The sequence below is a fragment of the Tursiops truncatus genome, chromosome 15 (assembly GCF_011762595.2).
Source record: "Tursiops truncatus isolate mTurTru1 chromosome 15, mTurTru1.mat.Y, whole genome shotgun sequence".
Classification (NCBI taxonomy): Eukaryota; Metazoa; Chordata; class Mammalia; order Artiodactyla; family Delphinidae; genus Tursiops; species Tursiops truncatus.
Genome location: NC_047048.1, coordinates 19,308,899 through 19,323,231, shown reverse-complemented (window position 1 = coordinate 19,323,231; position 14,333 = coordinate 19,308,899). Strand labels below are relative to the sequence as shown.

General features: G+C 41.9%; 1 protein-coding gene across 18 annotated transcripts in view; it reads left to right on the top strand.

Annotated features, from left to right (window-relative positions):
- Positions 1-14,333, top strand: part of TNRC6A (trinucleotide repeat containing adaptor 6A) — a 211,240-nt gene that overhangs the window by 174,240 nt on the left and 22,667 nt on the right. For 16 of the 18 annotated variants that reach the window (XM_073792197.1, XM_073792195.1, XM_073792200.1 and 13 more), the window contains 10 exons: positions 40-216; positions 1,105-1,280; positions 2,409-2,441; positions 4,024-4,104; positions 4,476-4,527; positions 9,396-9,538; positions 10,243-10,380; positions 10,851-10,979; positions 11,431-11,508; positions 11,770-11,980. In XM_073792197.1, the coding sequence (XP_073648298.1) occupies positions 40-216; positions 1,105-1,280; positions 2,409-2,441; positions 4,024-4,104; positions 4,476-4,527; positions 9,396-9,538; positions 10,243-10,380; positions 10,851-10,979; positions 11,431-11,508; positions 11,770-11,980 (1,218 nt within the window). Of the gene's footprint in view, positions 1-39; positions 217-1,104; positions 1,281-2,408; positions 2,442-4,023; positions 4,105-4,475; positions 4,528-9,395; positions 9,539-9,932; positions 10,080-10,242; positions 10,381-10,850; positions 10,980-11,430; positions 11,509-11,769; positions 11,981-14,333 lie in introns of all 18 variants that reach the window. The other 2 variants (XM_073792202.1, XM_073792198.1) reach the window with 2 other exon arrangements.

Sequence of the window (14,333 nt, the reverse complement as noted above, 5' to 3'; positions counted from 1 at the left end):
ACCGTGTGCTGATGACTTCTTTTCCCACACTTTCTAAAGGCTGGGGTGAGCCCTGGGGTGAGACTTCTACTCCAGCCACAACTGTGGATAATGGTACTTCAGCATGGGGTAAACCCATAGACAGTGGTCCCAGCTGGGGCGAACCCATTGCTGCGGCATCCAGCACATCCACGTGGGGCTCCAGCTCTGTTGGTCCACAAGCATTAAGCAAATCTGGTAAGTTATTGATAATTCCTGGCTGTAGCAGTGGTGATCTCATTGACTATAATTAAGTAATTGGATAATGCTTATGGCATTGATAATGTATCCATGTATTATCATACTGGATGATTTCACTATTTGTTTGGCTCTTTGAACTTGTTAATGTGGTTTGCTTTTTTACCTTTCTGAATTTTCCTATCTTTTCTTTTTCTTAGAAGTGTATAACTATTAATGATTTGCATGTACTTCACCAAACCTAAATTATATTTTATCAAATTGGATTATTTAGAAATAGTCAAGCAACTTTCATGCTATCCAGCACGAGAGACTGAGTATAATAGTCATGGGGACATATGTCCAAACTCTCTGGCTCAGGTTCCAGACAATTCCCTGAATATTACACAGAAAATGAACAGAGTTCAGGAAGGACCCTCAATATTCAGATGAACATTGTCACTATTCCCATAGGAATTCCAAAGGCCGAGTATAGAGATGAAATACTTTCTGCTTTTGACTTGCTATGCTTTTGGGCCATTCTCCTTAAAAATATGTATTAAAATTAATTTTTAAAAATTCTGTTCGTCCTCTTGGCCCTGTGCGTCACCATGCAGCTTGCTAAGCAAGTACGAACAAGAGTGCCACCGATGTCCCATGTTTAGGAACCCTCTGACTTGTAAAAGCATGGCAGGTGTTTTATTGAAAATTTTAATAAAAATAAATTCTGGTTTAATGTAGCTTTTGGCTCAGCATATAACATACATTTTTGCCGTGCAGATCTGGTAAGGGAGATAAAAGAGGGTTTTTCAGGTTCTCCCCCTGCTCTGCCTGCTTAATGAATGCTCAGCCTCCAGAAAGAATTGTTTGATTAAAGCATGTTTCTCTTTATCACAAATCCACAATCAGGGCCAAAATCTATGCAAGATGGCTGGTGTGGTGATGATATGCCATTGCCTGGAAATCGCCCCACTGGCTGGGAAGAGGAAGAGGATGTAGAGATTGGAATGTGGAATAGTAATTCATCTCAAGAGCTTAATTCATCTTTAAATTGGCCACCATATACAAAGAAAATGTCGTCGAAGGTAAACATTTCAAGGGCAAAGCCCTTGAAACTTTAAATTCCAAAGGTAGTTTACCCACAGAAAATTAATGTTCTGCCTACCCGTTTAATGCAATCAGTATAGTCCATGCAGTCCCCAACTTAGGTAGAACCTCTTGTATGGGCAGCCACCTAGAAAAACATAAGACTACAGGAACTTCCTTTCTCCCCACTGCTACAGCTTGGGATTTCTCTCCTCCTCCCCCTCCACCAGTGCTGCCTGGGACAACCCCTCACCCCAGGGTGGTACCTGCAGTGCTGAGGATGAAGAGAAGGGCAAATCTCCATGTCGACTCTTTCCATCCCACTGCCAGTTCGTCTCCCATTCCACCTCCTCACCTGGAGTCCCCGACCTCCGCATTACCCAGAGTTACCATCCTCCTTATTCATCCCCCATCTTTGTCCCTTCTCCACCCTGAAAGGTCCTGTGACAAAAATCCCTAGGAATGAGTAGAGTTTTGTTTTGCTTTTAAATGTGGACACATCTTATCCCAAACCTGGCTGTTCATCAGAATTGTATGACATTTGTTTAAAAAGTATAATATCCTATACCCTAGGCTACTGTTGTTTTGGAAATTGGACCAAGTTTCTTGTCCTAAACAAGCTCTCTGAATGTTTCTGATGCAGAGCCAGGTTTGAGAACACTGGTGTCAGATTTTCTTGGGGACCATTTTGAAAATATGTGCCTAATCTCCCAGGTGATTCTAATATATCCTCTCGACCCTATTTGAGAACAGTTTGTTTTTGAGGGACCTTAGAAGTCAAATACCTAGTAGCTCACTGCCAGGGTCCCTCCCTTTTGATCCTGGGATTCTAAGTCTAGGACCTGCCATTTTCATTTAAAAAATTTTTCATTTGGCTGAATTTGCCTATTGCCTCACCATATAGCTTATGAAGTGCTTCCCCATATTTTACATAAATCATTTGATCCTCATAACCTTCTGAGATAGAATACTAATGAGGAATTTGAGACTGGAAAAAGTGGTGACTTGCCCAAAGTTGCATAACTAGTAAGTGACAGAGCAAGGACTTAAGTTTAGGTCTTCCAATTCCAAACCCTGTGTTCTTCCCACTGGACCATGCTGTTTTGTGACTTTGTCTTTCCTTACAGGGTCTGAGTGGCAAAAAAAGGAGAAGGGAAAGGGTGTGTAGCCTTTTTACTCTTTCTCCTTTGTTTCTACTAGTAAAAATCTTTTAGAAAGCAACTGCAAATATTTATCTAGCCTCTGCTGTGTGCCAGGTACTGTGCTTGGTGCTGGGGGTTCAGAAACACTAGGATAAGAGCATACCTTCAAGGAGCTCAGGGTCTAGTATGGGGCGGTAAGAGTTGCTCTAAGGAGTGTTAGCTTGAATTTGGAAGATGCCTCGGGGTGGGGTGTGTTAGGGAAAGTGTTAGGCTGATGTTACTAAAATAACAGAATTTTAGAGAAGAGGTGTGACAATCTAATCTGTAGTTAGATTAGGGCTAGATACCAAAGTGTTTTCAGTAACATGCCAGAGAATTTGAGCTTCATTTTGTATAAAATATGGAGCCAGTCAAGTTGAATAGAAGGCAACATCAGTTTGGTTTTTAAAATTAATTTCTTTAAAGAAAGCTAACCAGTGATAGTATGAAAGATAAATTGGAACAGAGGAGAGACCAGAGTTAGTGATCTTAGTTCGGAAGCTTCTGCATTCATTCTGGTTAGAAAGGACAGCCTGAATTGGGAAGCAAGAATAAATGTTTAGTAGAAGGGATTGTTGTGAGAGACATTTGGAATAAAAGAGACAGGTATTGGCAACCAGTTAGGCATGGGGTGGGGGTGAAAAAGGAAAAGGAATCAAAGCCCACTTCAGAAACCTTGGAAAGGGTTAGATGCTTGCTTCAGAGACCTGCAGTTAGGGGGAAATTACGAAGCTGTGTTCTGTTCCACAGTCAGAAGGAATAGGTAGTAGCAATGGGAAAGGGAAATGAAGGCAACAAACTGAGAATTGTTCTGTGATCCTCACGTTAATGGGAGGCCTTGGTCTCTATGGCTTCCAGCCTCCCTGTCTACCAAACTGCTAATCACGGATCATTTTTTCTCTGAAGTCATGTCTCCAAGTAGTTTCCGTACCTCCCATACCCTAAGCAGCCACAGAAAGCCAACACCAAGTAGGAGGAATCCCAGCTTTAGTTGCTGCTGGGGATATTGTGTTCTTGGCAGCATAAATTGGAATTTTAAAATACTCTTTCATATGGAAACATATGGTGTTTTTTCAGTACAGTGCACATAGCATAATTAAATTATGGGTTTAATTGGTTTCTTTGGACTAACCTGAAACCTGGTGACTCTTCTTTGGTTTTGTGTGAGAATTCTACAAATCCAAATTATAATTAATCTTTTAGGACACAGTTCATTTATAAATTGGAAACTGTCTGATGAACAGTTCTCCATTATCCAGAGGACTTTTTAACTTTTTGTGGGTCATCAAGGCCCTTTGCTTCTGTCTTTTCCTTCTGACTGCTTGCCTTTAGAGATTTCTCTGTGCATTACAGCTATACCAGAGGACTGGAGCAAAGGAAGTTGAAAATCAAATAAGTTGATTTTTAATTATGAACAACTCTGTGAGAAGAGTTGGTTGGAGGAGAAATTTATTGGCTAAAAATGAGAGTTGGGAATTGTCTTGAAGTTTTATTAATCCATCACTATACCCAGATAAATAGAGATGGCCATGGCATCTTTCTACTCTTTTATTTTACAAAGGGAATGATGAAAGGTGGAAACAAACAAGAAGAAGCATGGATAAATCCATTTGTTAAACAGTTTTCAAATATCAGTTTTTCGGTAAGTATGTTTTCTTGGCAACCTCCTTCCCTTTTAATGGCGATCCATAAACTTACCCTAATACCCTAATTTCATTTTTTTGTTTTCTTAACAAATAATTATTTTGAGTCCTTATGAATATGCTGAGGTTAGAATAAAATTTTCCATGATGTCTTCTTTATTTTTACAGTTTTAGCTAAAAACATTGATCACGTATCTTTTTTTTTAGTCTTATTTAAAAAAATTTTTTTTATCATATTAGGCAGTGAAAAATGAAGTTTTATGATCCACTTAAATTTCACAAATAAGGAAATAAAGTAAAATTCTTCACTTTTAATTTATTTTCATTGATAAATTAAGGTCTACTAACATGCTACTTTTTCCTTCTTCAGAGAGACTCACCAGAAGAAAATGTACAGAGCAATAAGATGGACCTTTCTGGAGGTGAGAAAAAATTAAATCAGTTTGAGTTTTATATTCATCATTGATGGAGAAACTTATCTGACATGATCCTCCTGAAAGAGCACTGACCTTGACCAGGAGACGGAGACCTGGGTTTCTGTTTCAGTGTTCCTATTCTCTCTAGCATACATTAGAATGTGGGGGTTTTCTGAGTTAGTATGCCTTTTAAAGTGTAAATCACTGTGCAGAGCTAAGGTAGTGATACTGTTAGCCTTTGATTACCTCAAATTTAGTCCTGTCAAGAATAAGTTATCCAGGTTGAGTGATATAGTCTTCTTAATTTAGGGAGCAATGTGTACAAAGACCCAGATACATGATAGAGATATCTTAAACCATACTGGGGAAATGGCAAGTAGTTCCATGCAATGGAAGAAGAAATATAAATTGGTTGTGGTGGTGGGAGTGTGGTGACGGTGAAAGCTTTACTTAGGTGAGGTTGCCAGAAAACTAGGTAGGTGCTAACTCATGAGGAGCTTGGGTGTCTGAGCTTTATTCTGAAAGTATGGGATTAAAGAACTTTAAGCCAGGAGAATGAAATGATTTGGTCTTATGTTTTACAAAAATAATCATGGCTGTAGATTGAAAATAACTTGGGACAGAAAACATTGGCAGCAGAGGAAGACTAAAAGATACTAAACATAGCAAAACCAGTTAGAGATTTGTTGCTGTAGCCAGTGAGAATTTTCAAAGCTCTAAACTAAGACAGTTGGTGGGAAGAAACTTAATTCAGTGTAGATACAGGAATTAGAATCAATAGAAGTTGATAACTGGCTTGAATCGATCTGCTATGGAGGATGAGGGTGAGGGTGTGGTGAAAGATAATTCCCAGCTTTCTTGCCTGGGCAGTTTAGTATGTGGTACTGTTGTTGTTGTATTAGTCTGAGTCCAGGCAGAAGAGAGAAACTACATAGTAGTTTGAACAGGGAAAGTTTAATACAAATGTAAAGAATCACTATTAGACTAATGAGGGATTGGCTAGGAAGGGATAATAACGAGACTCCTCAAGAAGATACGGATATATGAATAGCAGATACAAGGAGTAACCTAAAGACTAAAGTATAAACTCAACAGCGTAAACAGCTGTTCTACAGCGTAAAAAGTGAAAAAAGGGAAGAGAAAAGAAGATGGCCTATACAGATAAGCAACAGATAACATGCAAAACTACTGCCATCCTTATTTCTGTAATTGGTCACAAGCTCTCGTTGGTATCTTTGGCTTCCTTCTTTTACTACCCATTCCATACTTCCCCACTGTCAGCCAGCACCTCAGCTGCTCTGGGTTCTTTTGCTGGTGGAGTGACCCAAACCTTCATTCCTGCAGGGTCTGAGCCCTCAGTCATCTTTGCTTTTTTGGTTGTTATAGTTTTTTCATTAACCTTTACTACTGGGCATGGAATTACTAAGAAGCACCCCCAGACGCACACACCCACCCCCTGCCCACCTGCCCGGATTCCAGAGTCTTTGCTGCCTTCGTTTTGTAGCAGGAAACCAGGTCCCCCTTGGTAATCAGAGTCAGTCACTCCAGCCAGCAGGTGAGCCCCCCGCCCCCTTGCCAGCTGGTTCAGTAACATCGGTTCTTAACTGTATCCTGTAGGACAGAAGCCCATCCTTTTAGAATGTTATCTTTCAGCGTGCTTTGTAACTGGGTCTTCAGGAACCACTTGTACCTATCAGTTTGGCTAGCTACTTTTGGGTGATGATACATGTGGTAAGACCAGTTAGTTAAGCCCATTACTCTACTTCCTTTACTATGAAATGAGTTCCTTGATCAGACACAGTGCTGTGAGGGGTGATGGATAAGGCCTTTTGTGAGACCATGGATGGCAGGGGGGGGAAGTCCGTATCCAGAATATGCATCTATTCCTGTGATGACAAGGCTCTGCCTCCTCCATGGCTCACTGAATGGCAGAGAAGTTGCTGTGCTGCTGTGCTGTTGGAACTTTCTGGAAATCTACCCTTCTAGGGTGCTGGGAAAAGCTGTTCATGGAGAGATGTCTCACCTTAGACACTCTGCTACAAAGCTGCCTGGAGGTATGTGGGAATGCTGGGAGAAGCTGGCCTCCGAGTGAGACTGATCACCCTGTACTGCAAGTGTAGGGCACAGGAGAAGCTGGAAGCACTGCCAAAGCCGCCAAGGGCACGTAGGCAAAACTTCCGCCTGCAGTGTCTCTCCAGCGCCCTCTATTGACAAAGCCTCAGTGCCAACTGGTGAAAGAAAAAAATGTAGAGCCCAGATACTTTCACAGAGCAGTCAGAAAGTGTGAATTTGGAGCTGAGAGACAATAAATCAATAACTGGGCGTTATTTGAGATAGGAAATATAGTAGGGGAAACAGGTTTGATAGACAAGGTTACTGAGTTTAAAGTTGCTATGAAAACCATGTGGTGACGTCCAGTAAGCAGTAGAAAATCTGGATGTGGAGCTTAGAAGAGATAGGGCTGGAGATAATAAGTGTAACTAGACACTGATGGTAGTACAGCCTCAAAAAATAGGTTGACTGGGGAATTCCCTAGTCGTCCAGCGGTTAGGACTCCAAGCTTTCACGGCCAAGGGCCTGGGTTCAATCCCTGGTCAGGGAACTAAGATCCTACAAGCTGCTCCAGCACGGCCAGGAAGAAAAAAAAGGTTAAAAAGTTTAACAAAAAAAGAAGGTCAGCTAGAGGCTTACAGAGTAATGGGCCAAAGACAAACTCCAGGGGGAATAATGACATTTAAGGGAGATCTGAGGAGAAATGGAACAAGTTAGAGTAGAATAGAGTAATTTTTCAGTAGTCAGATGAGAATAGAGATTTGAAAAGAGGAAAGTGATTGTCATGGAATGGATTTGATCCTGGGGGTTAGGACGAGTCATTGGTAACTTTAGCCAAGGGTCTTCTTAAAGGATTGGTCAAGGGGCGGCTGCCACATTTGGCACTCAGATGGTTTTTAAAGTGATGCGGGGACTTCCCTGGTGGCCCAGTGGTTAAGAATCTGCCTGCCAGTTCACGGGACACGAGTTCAAGCCCTGGTCCGGGAAGATCCCACATGCCACGGAGCAACTAAGCTTGTGCGCCACAACTACTGAGCCTGCGCTCTAGAGCCCACGAGCCACAGCTTCTGAGCCTGTGGGCCACAACTACTGAAGCCCGTGTGCCTAGAGCCCGTGCTCCGCAACAAGGGAAGCCACTGCAATGAGAAGCCCACGCACTGCAACAAAGAGTAGCCCCTGCTCGCCGCAACTAGAGAAAAGCCTGTGCGCAGCAACAAAGACCCAACGCAGCCAAAAATGAATGAATGAATGAATGAATAAAGTGACACAGAATGGTTTGGAGAAAGGATGTATCATGCCACTTTTTGAAAAGATTTTATTTAGGTAGGCAAAAATAATGTGGATTGTTAGGAAAGAACAGCTTGGAGAGAGACTTGGAAGAAGAGTTGGTTGGGTTTGGTTACAAGATTAGATGTGGAGAGTGAGGAAAAGAGTTCAAGATGGCTAGCTTGGGTGCGTCAGTGAATGGTGACACCATTAACGGGGGAAAGAGAACAGAGGAGAGGTTGTTGCAAAAGTTTGTTGCCAAAGAAAAAAAGTTCGTTGCCATTTAAGGGAGAGCTCTTAATTACAAGTGCTGAAGTGTGGGTTATTCACATATCTGGACCAGTACTTCTGGAAAGCAGCAGCATTTGAAAATGGTACCTATTTTAAGAATCCTTTTGTTAAAATTTGTCTTTTCCACTTGCCTAGGATGAGGGTAGTAGGGGTGAGTGTTGTGGTGGCTGCAGCAGCAGGCATCTCAAAGAAGGACAGCAGCTGCAAGGAAATTATGGGGGAGATCTGAGGACTGAGAAAATGTGGAGACTGAGGAACAGGGAAATGGGAGGAAAAGGTATTCTCGCAAGGTAAAAACCAGGTTTCAAGGCTGTGTGACTAGGAGAAATGAAGATGCCACTGTTGAGTCCCATGAAGATCTAGAGGCGATATCATGTGCTTGGTTTCACCTGTTAAAAGTGACCAAGGGGCACTTAAGTGGCTATGCTCAGCAGGCAGTTGAAGATGTGTGACTGAGCACAGGAGTGAATTCAGAGTAGGCATTTGTATTTAAGGGTCACCTTGGTAGTGAATAAGCCTGGGGGAGGCCAGTTTGAGAGAGAGAGTTGAAAGAGTGAGACCTTAAACATACTGAGTACATCCCAGCATTGAAGAAACACAAAGAAGTGGGCTCAGCTATGGAAAGAGGAGGAGAAAGAGAACCCAGAACGGGTATAATATGATAAGGACGTGGAGTTAGAGATTTGTTTAAGTAGGATTGTAGCCTGGGAGCTGGCTATTTTGAGTGAAGATTTTTTGCCAGACGGGCTTTCCATGAGAGGAGGTCATATTTATTGCAGCTTAGTCAGAATGCGGAGAGCGGAGCAAGCCCTGAGAAAAGAGGAAGACCTTTCCCTGTCTGCTAAGTGGGGGTGATGATAGTAGAATTATTAGCATTAAATGAGAATGCATGTTCAGAACGGTGCCTGGCACTTCGTGAGCATATGCTAGATGGTGGTTTGTCTTAGTGCTGTTTCTGTTGTTTGTTACTGGAAACTATGTTGTTATTTTAAAATTAAGCAGATTATAGATGACCAATAGATGTCTTAACCGTCTATTTCCTAGTCTATTTTCAAGTTAATTTGGTTCAATAAAATAACAGTATTCGCTAAACCCAACTTGTGAGGAATGCAAGATTTATTAAGTGCATTCTTCACATGGTCCTGGTCAAGGCAGAATTCATTTTGGTTTGGAAGTGAGTATTTTTCTTTCTACTGTACATTTATCTGAAACCATCTAGGTTAGTTATCTTCCTACTTGATAACGTAGTCTCCTGCATTTATTAGGAATGTTACAAGACAAACGAATGGAGATAGATAAACATAGCCTAAATATTGGTGATTACAATCGAACGGTCGGGAAAGGCCCTGGTTCTCGGCCTCAGATTTCCAAAGAGTCTTCCATGGAGCGCAGTCCTTATTTTGATAAGGTAAGTTGTTCCTTTGTTTTTTGTTTGTTTTACCCTGTGGCTAAGAAAGCAATACACTTAATAGCATAATTTTCTCATTAACAGTTTAGAACATTTAATATAATATAAAGTGTTTATAACCCAGTGCCAAATATTACTGGACTTGTAGTTCATTGTCCTTTTATGTCTCGGTTTATCACAGGGGTTGCATTTATATTTTCCTCTTAATCCCATAAAGTATGTTTGGTTCTTTCTATGTACTCTAGAATTAACACTAATCCGATCTCTTCTGTTTTCTACCTGTTTCCTGTTGATGCTGGAATGTCATATGACTTCTCTTCTGTTCCTGCAATGATTTCTCCCTTCCACTTGTTTGCTTGGCTGGTGTTGCACATCTTTCTGTCTGTCCAATCAGGATGGCATTGTAGCAGATGAATCCCAAAACATGCAGTTTATGTCCAGTCAAAGCATGAAGCTTCCCCCTTCAAATAGTGCACTACCTAACCAGGCCCTTGGCTCCATAGCAGGGCTGGGTATGCAAAACTTGAATTCTGTTAGACAGGTAAGTCCACGTGTGTATTTTAGGCTCTCTGTTGATTTGTATAAGTAATAAGATCTCTCTTACATGTAGTTGCTGTGTTTAAATCAGTATTTCAGTGTGGTAATGAGGTGTTTGTCCCTAAAGAATCCCAGTGTTATTTGGTGGTGGTTGTTTGTTTTTGTAGAATGGCAATCCCAGTATGTTTGGTGTTGGAAACACAGCAGCACAACCCCGGGGCCTGCAGCAGCCTCCAGCACAACCTCTCAGTTCATCTCAGCCTAATCTCCGTGCTCAAGTGCCTCCTCCATTACTCTCCCCTCAGGTGAATAAATTTCCACTATATTCTCTACTCTTTACCTGGAAAAGAACCTTGAATAAATTTGTATTTGAATGAGATGACTAGTTGATCATCATAGTATTTATTGGCAACTTTGAGATGAAACTAATTCTGAATTAGTTATTATTACAGAGGGATGTGGTAGGGTGAAGAAAATGAGTCAAAGATAATTTAAATCTAAAATTTATCATTCTTTTTCATAAAATACCTTGAGGGGAGGAGGACAATAGCAAAGTAAATTTGACTGGCTTAAGATTCATCTCTGTCACTTTATACTTAACACGTGAAAACATATGTGAACAATAAATTAGTGAAGTCAAGAAAGACAGTTAGAACACAATCCCCCCCCAGTAATAGTCCACAAATTTTAATTGCTCTACTGATAATTTAAAATACACAGTACATTTTGTTAGCTTGAGTTACTTTTGTTATTAACCTGCCATTGTGATCCTCAGGTTCCAGTTTCATTGCTGAAGTATGCACCAAACAACGGTGGCCTGAATCCGCTCTTTGGCCCTCAGCAGGTAGCCATGCTGAACCAGCTATCCCAACTAAACCAGCTTTCTCAGATCTCCCAGTTACAGGTAAGCAGAATAATAGCCTTATTCAGTATACATTTATTGAGTGTCTACTGTGTGCTGAACACTAGAGTGTGCACAGGAAGTGTTGCAGTCAATAAAACGGGCATAGCCATGGCCTTCAGGGAGCTAACAGTCCATGTGTGAAGACAGATGGTGAACTCGAAGGGCAGGGTGCTCTGTGAGCAAGGCCAGCCAGGTCTGGGCTGGTGGTCGGGGTATGATGAGGAGGAAAAATTTCCCTGATGGAGTGGAAGTTTAGATTGAGCAAAAGACTGAATTCAACAGAATGGCTGGAGGCCAGAGAGTCCAAACAAGGGATATTAGATGAGGCAGGGCATGTGGGCATTGACTAGATGAAACCATGCCTTTGTAGGTCCCTCTGCCACCGTCACTCTAGGGCACGCTAGTCTGTGATGACGTGGTACTGATGACCTTTTTGCAATCTTCCCTCCAGCGATTGTTAGCGCAGCAGCAAAGGGCGCAGAGTCAGAGAAGCGTGCCTTCTGGGAACCGGCAGCAGCAAGACCAGCAGGTAGATCTGATCCTTCCCCTTGTTTGCTTGTACTCAGCTTATATCAACTCCATTGTAAGAAGACAGTCGAAATGCTTTATTAAACTATAATGGAAAAGGTTGTTCATTAAGTCTTCTGTCTGCCCAGAAGTCTTATTAACTGGTATATAGTGATTCTTCACCTTCCTACTGAGAAGGAAGTGAATTCAAAAGTGAAGGGGAATGAAGGTGTCTGTAAAGACTTTTCTCCACAGTTTTTCACAGTCGTCTTGTCGTTTTAAGGGTCGACCTCTTAGTGTGCAGCAGCAGATGATGCAGCCGTCTCGTCAACTTGATCCAAACCTGCTGGTGAAGCAACAGACTCCGCCATCTCAGCAGCAGTCACTCCATCAGCCAGCCATGAAATCTTTCCTTGAAAATGTCATGCCCCACACTACACCTGAGCTGCAAAAAGGGCCATCACCAATAAATGCTTTCAGCAACTTCCCCATAGGTGGGTTTCTCCTTGGCCAAAGCATTCGGCTGGTGCTTCATGGTCACAAGTTAACATCCTGCTGTCTTACCTGTCCAGATGTTCTCTTGTAAGTGCCACACTGATCTTTAGCTGTTCCCTCTCAGAGGGTGGCCACGCCTCTCCTAGCGCTAGCCTCTTCATGCTTCAGGAACGCCTCTCTCCATTCAAGAAAATCACACTATTTAAAAAATCCCATGCTCTTTTGAAATGAGTTAGTATAAAGATATTATTTCTTTTTAACACTCAGATATCTTAATTGTAGGATATGAATTGGAGGGGAGGGCTGAAATTATTAGAGCACGCCAGAGAAATTTTGAGCAGTGCTGCTTTGAGGAAACAACTGGGAACAGTCACATCTGAAATTTTAATTACTATTTAAATATTTATAAATGATTACTGGCATAAATGTAGAAAATAGGGGTGAGAGAAGGGATTGCCTTTATTCCTTTTGCCATAGCACCCCCCCTTCTCTTTTTTTATGACGTCTCCAGGCTTTTTATTCCCTCTGGGAATTTCAGGCTTATATGTCTTCTCCTTCCTTAGGCCCCTTTTCTTCTTTGTCCTTTGAATATATTTTGACCTTTGATCGTTCACACCCTATTCATTTAACTTTTTCTTTCTCTCTTGTAAACCAGCTTTGTTGGTTAACAGGCCCAGTTTTGTTGAAGACAAGTCAGTTAACTAGCATGTTCTGGGCTGTGGGCAGGAGTTGGGCCTGCTGTTGCCCCTGGTGCCGTTCCACTTTGGCTGAACCTGATACAGGATTTGGCTCTCCCTGGTATTGCCATGGACTCTCTGCTAGGACATAGGTGGAACTTTGAGTTTTAGGAGTTGTTAGCAATCTCTTTACATTCCCTTGTCAGTTACCACTGTAGGTGAATACCAGAGAAGCCGGGTCATCCCAGAGACAACAGTATAGTGGTAAAAGAATACCCAAGTGTACACTGAGAGGTTTTGTCTCACTAGTGAAAGGAAGTGACTCTCACTGATCACATACTGGACATATAAATTGGGCCAATGAGGAGATAAGTTTCTAAATAAGGGATTTCCTAGCCTCGCTACCCTTACAGCAAGAGACTTCTTCTTGATTAAGAAAGTCTGCTTAGCGGCTTCCCTGGTGGTGCAGTGGTTAAGAATCCACCTGCCAATGCAGGGGACATGGGTTCGAGCCCTGGTCCGGGAAGATCCCACATGCCACGGAGCAACTAAGCCTCTACGCCACAACTACTGAGCCTGCACTCTAGAGCCCGCAAGCCACAACTACTGAGCCCATGTGCCACAACTACTGAAGCGTGGGCACCTAGAGCCCGTGCTGCACAACAAGAGAAGCCACCGCAGTGAGAAGCCTGCACACCGCAACAAAGAGTAGCCCCCACTCGCCTCAACTAGAGAAAAGCCCGCGCGCAGCAACAAAGACCCAACACAGCCATAAATAAATACATACATACATATATACATACATTTATTTAAAAAAAAAAAAGGAAGTCTGCTTAACCCAGGCAAGCACCAGTATGGTTGTCTGAATCAGGCATTGGTAAACTATAGCCCATTGGTCAAATTTGGCCAGCTGCCTGATTTTATAAATAAAATTTCATTGGAACACAGCCATGCTCTTTTGTTAATGTATTTCCTATGGCTGCTTTTGTGCTGTAACAACAGAGTTGCATAGAGACACTGAGACCATGTGATCCATAGAGCCTAAGACATTTACTATCTAAACCTTCACAGAAAAAACTTGCCAAGTATTGGGTCTAATTAATGAGTCCAGAGAGCAGCAAATTTAATTACTCTCTCCAAATAGGGGTGGTATTAGAGAATTTATATTATTAAAGTTTTAAGCTTGACCTGGTATCACAGGGACTCATCAGACCCAAGTATCTAAAAACCATTTGTTTTGAAACTTTAGATTAAGAACCACCTCGATGTGTGTTAAATGAAGATTCTGGCTCCCACTGAAAACTTTTTTTTCTTTTTTTTTGGTCGTGCCACATGGCATGCAGGATCTTAGTGTGAGTTTCAGCACTTGGAAGATTGAAGCAAGAAAGTAATAGAACCTGACTTACTTTTTAAGAACTCACCCTGACTTTTCGTTGTGTGCCCATTTATATACTTTTTAAAATTATTATTATTTTTTTAAACTGTATTTTTTAAATTTATTTATTTTTGGCTACGTTGGGTCTTCATTGCTGCTCCCGGGCTCTCTCTAGTTGTGGTGTGCAGGCTCTCTCTAGTTGTGGTGCACGGTCTCTCTCTAGTTGTGGTGCACAGGCTTCTCGTTGCGGTGGCTTCTCGTTATGGAGCACGGGCTCTAGGTGTGCGGGCTTCAGTAGTT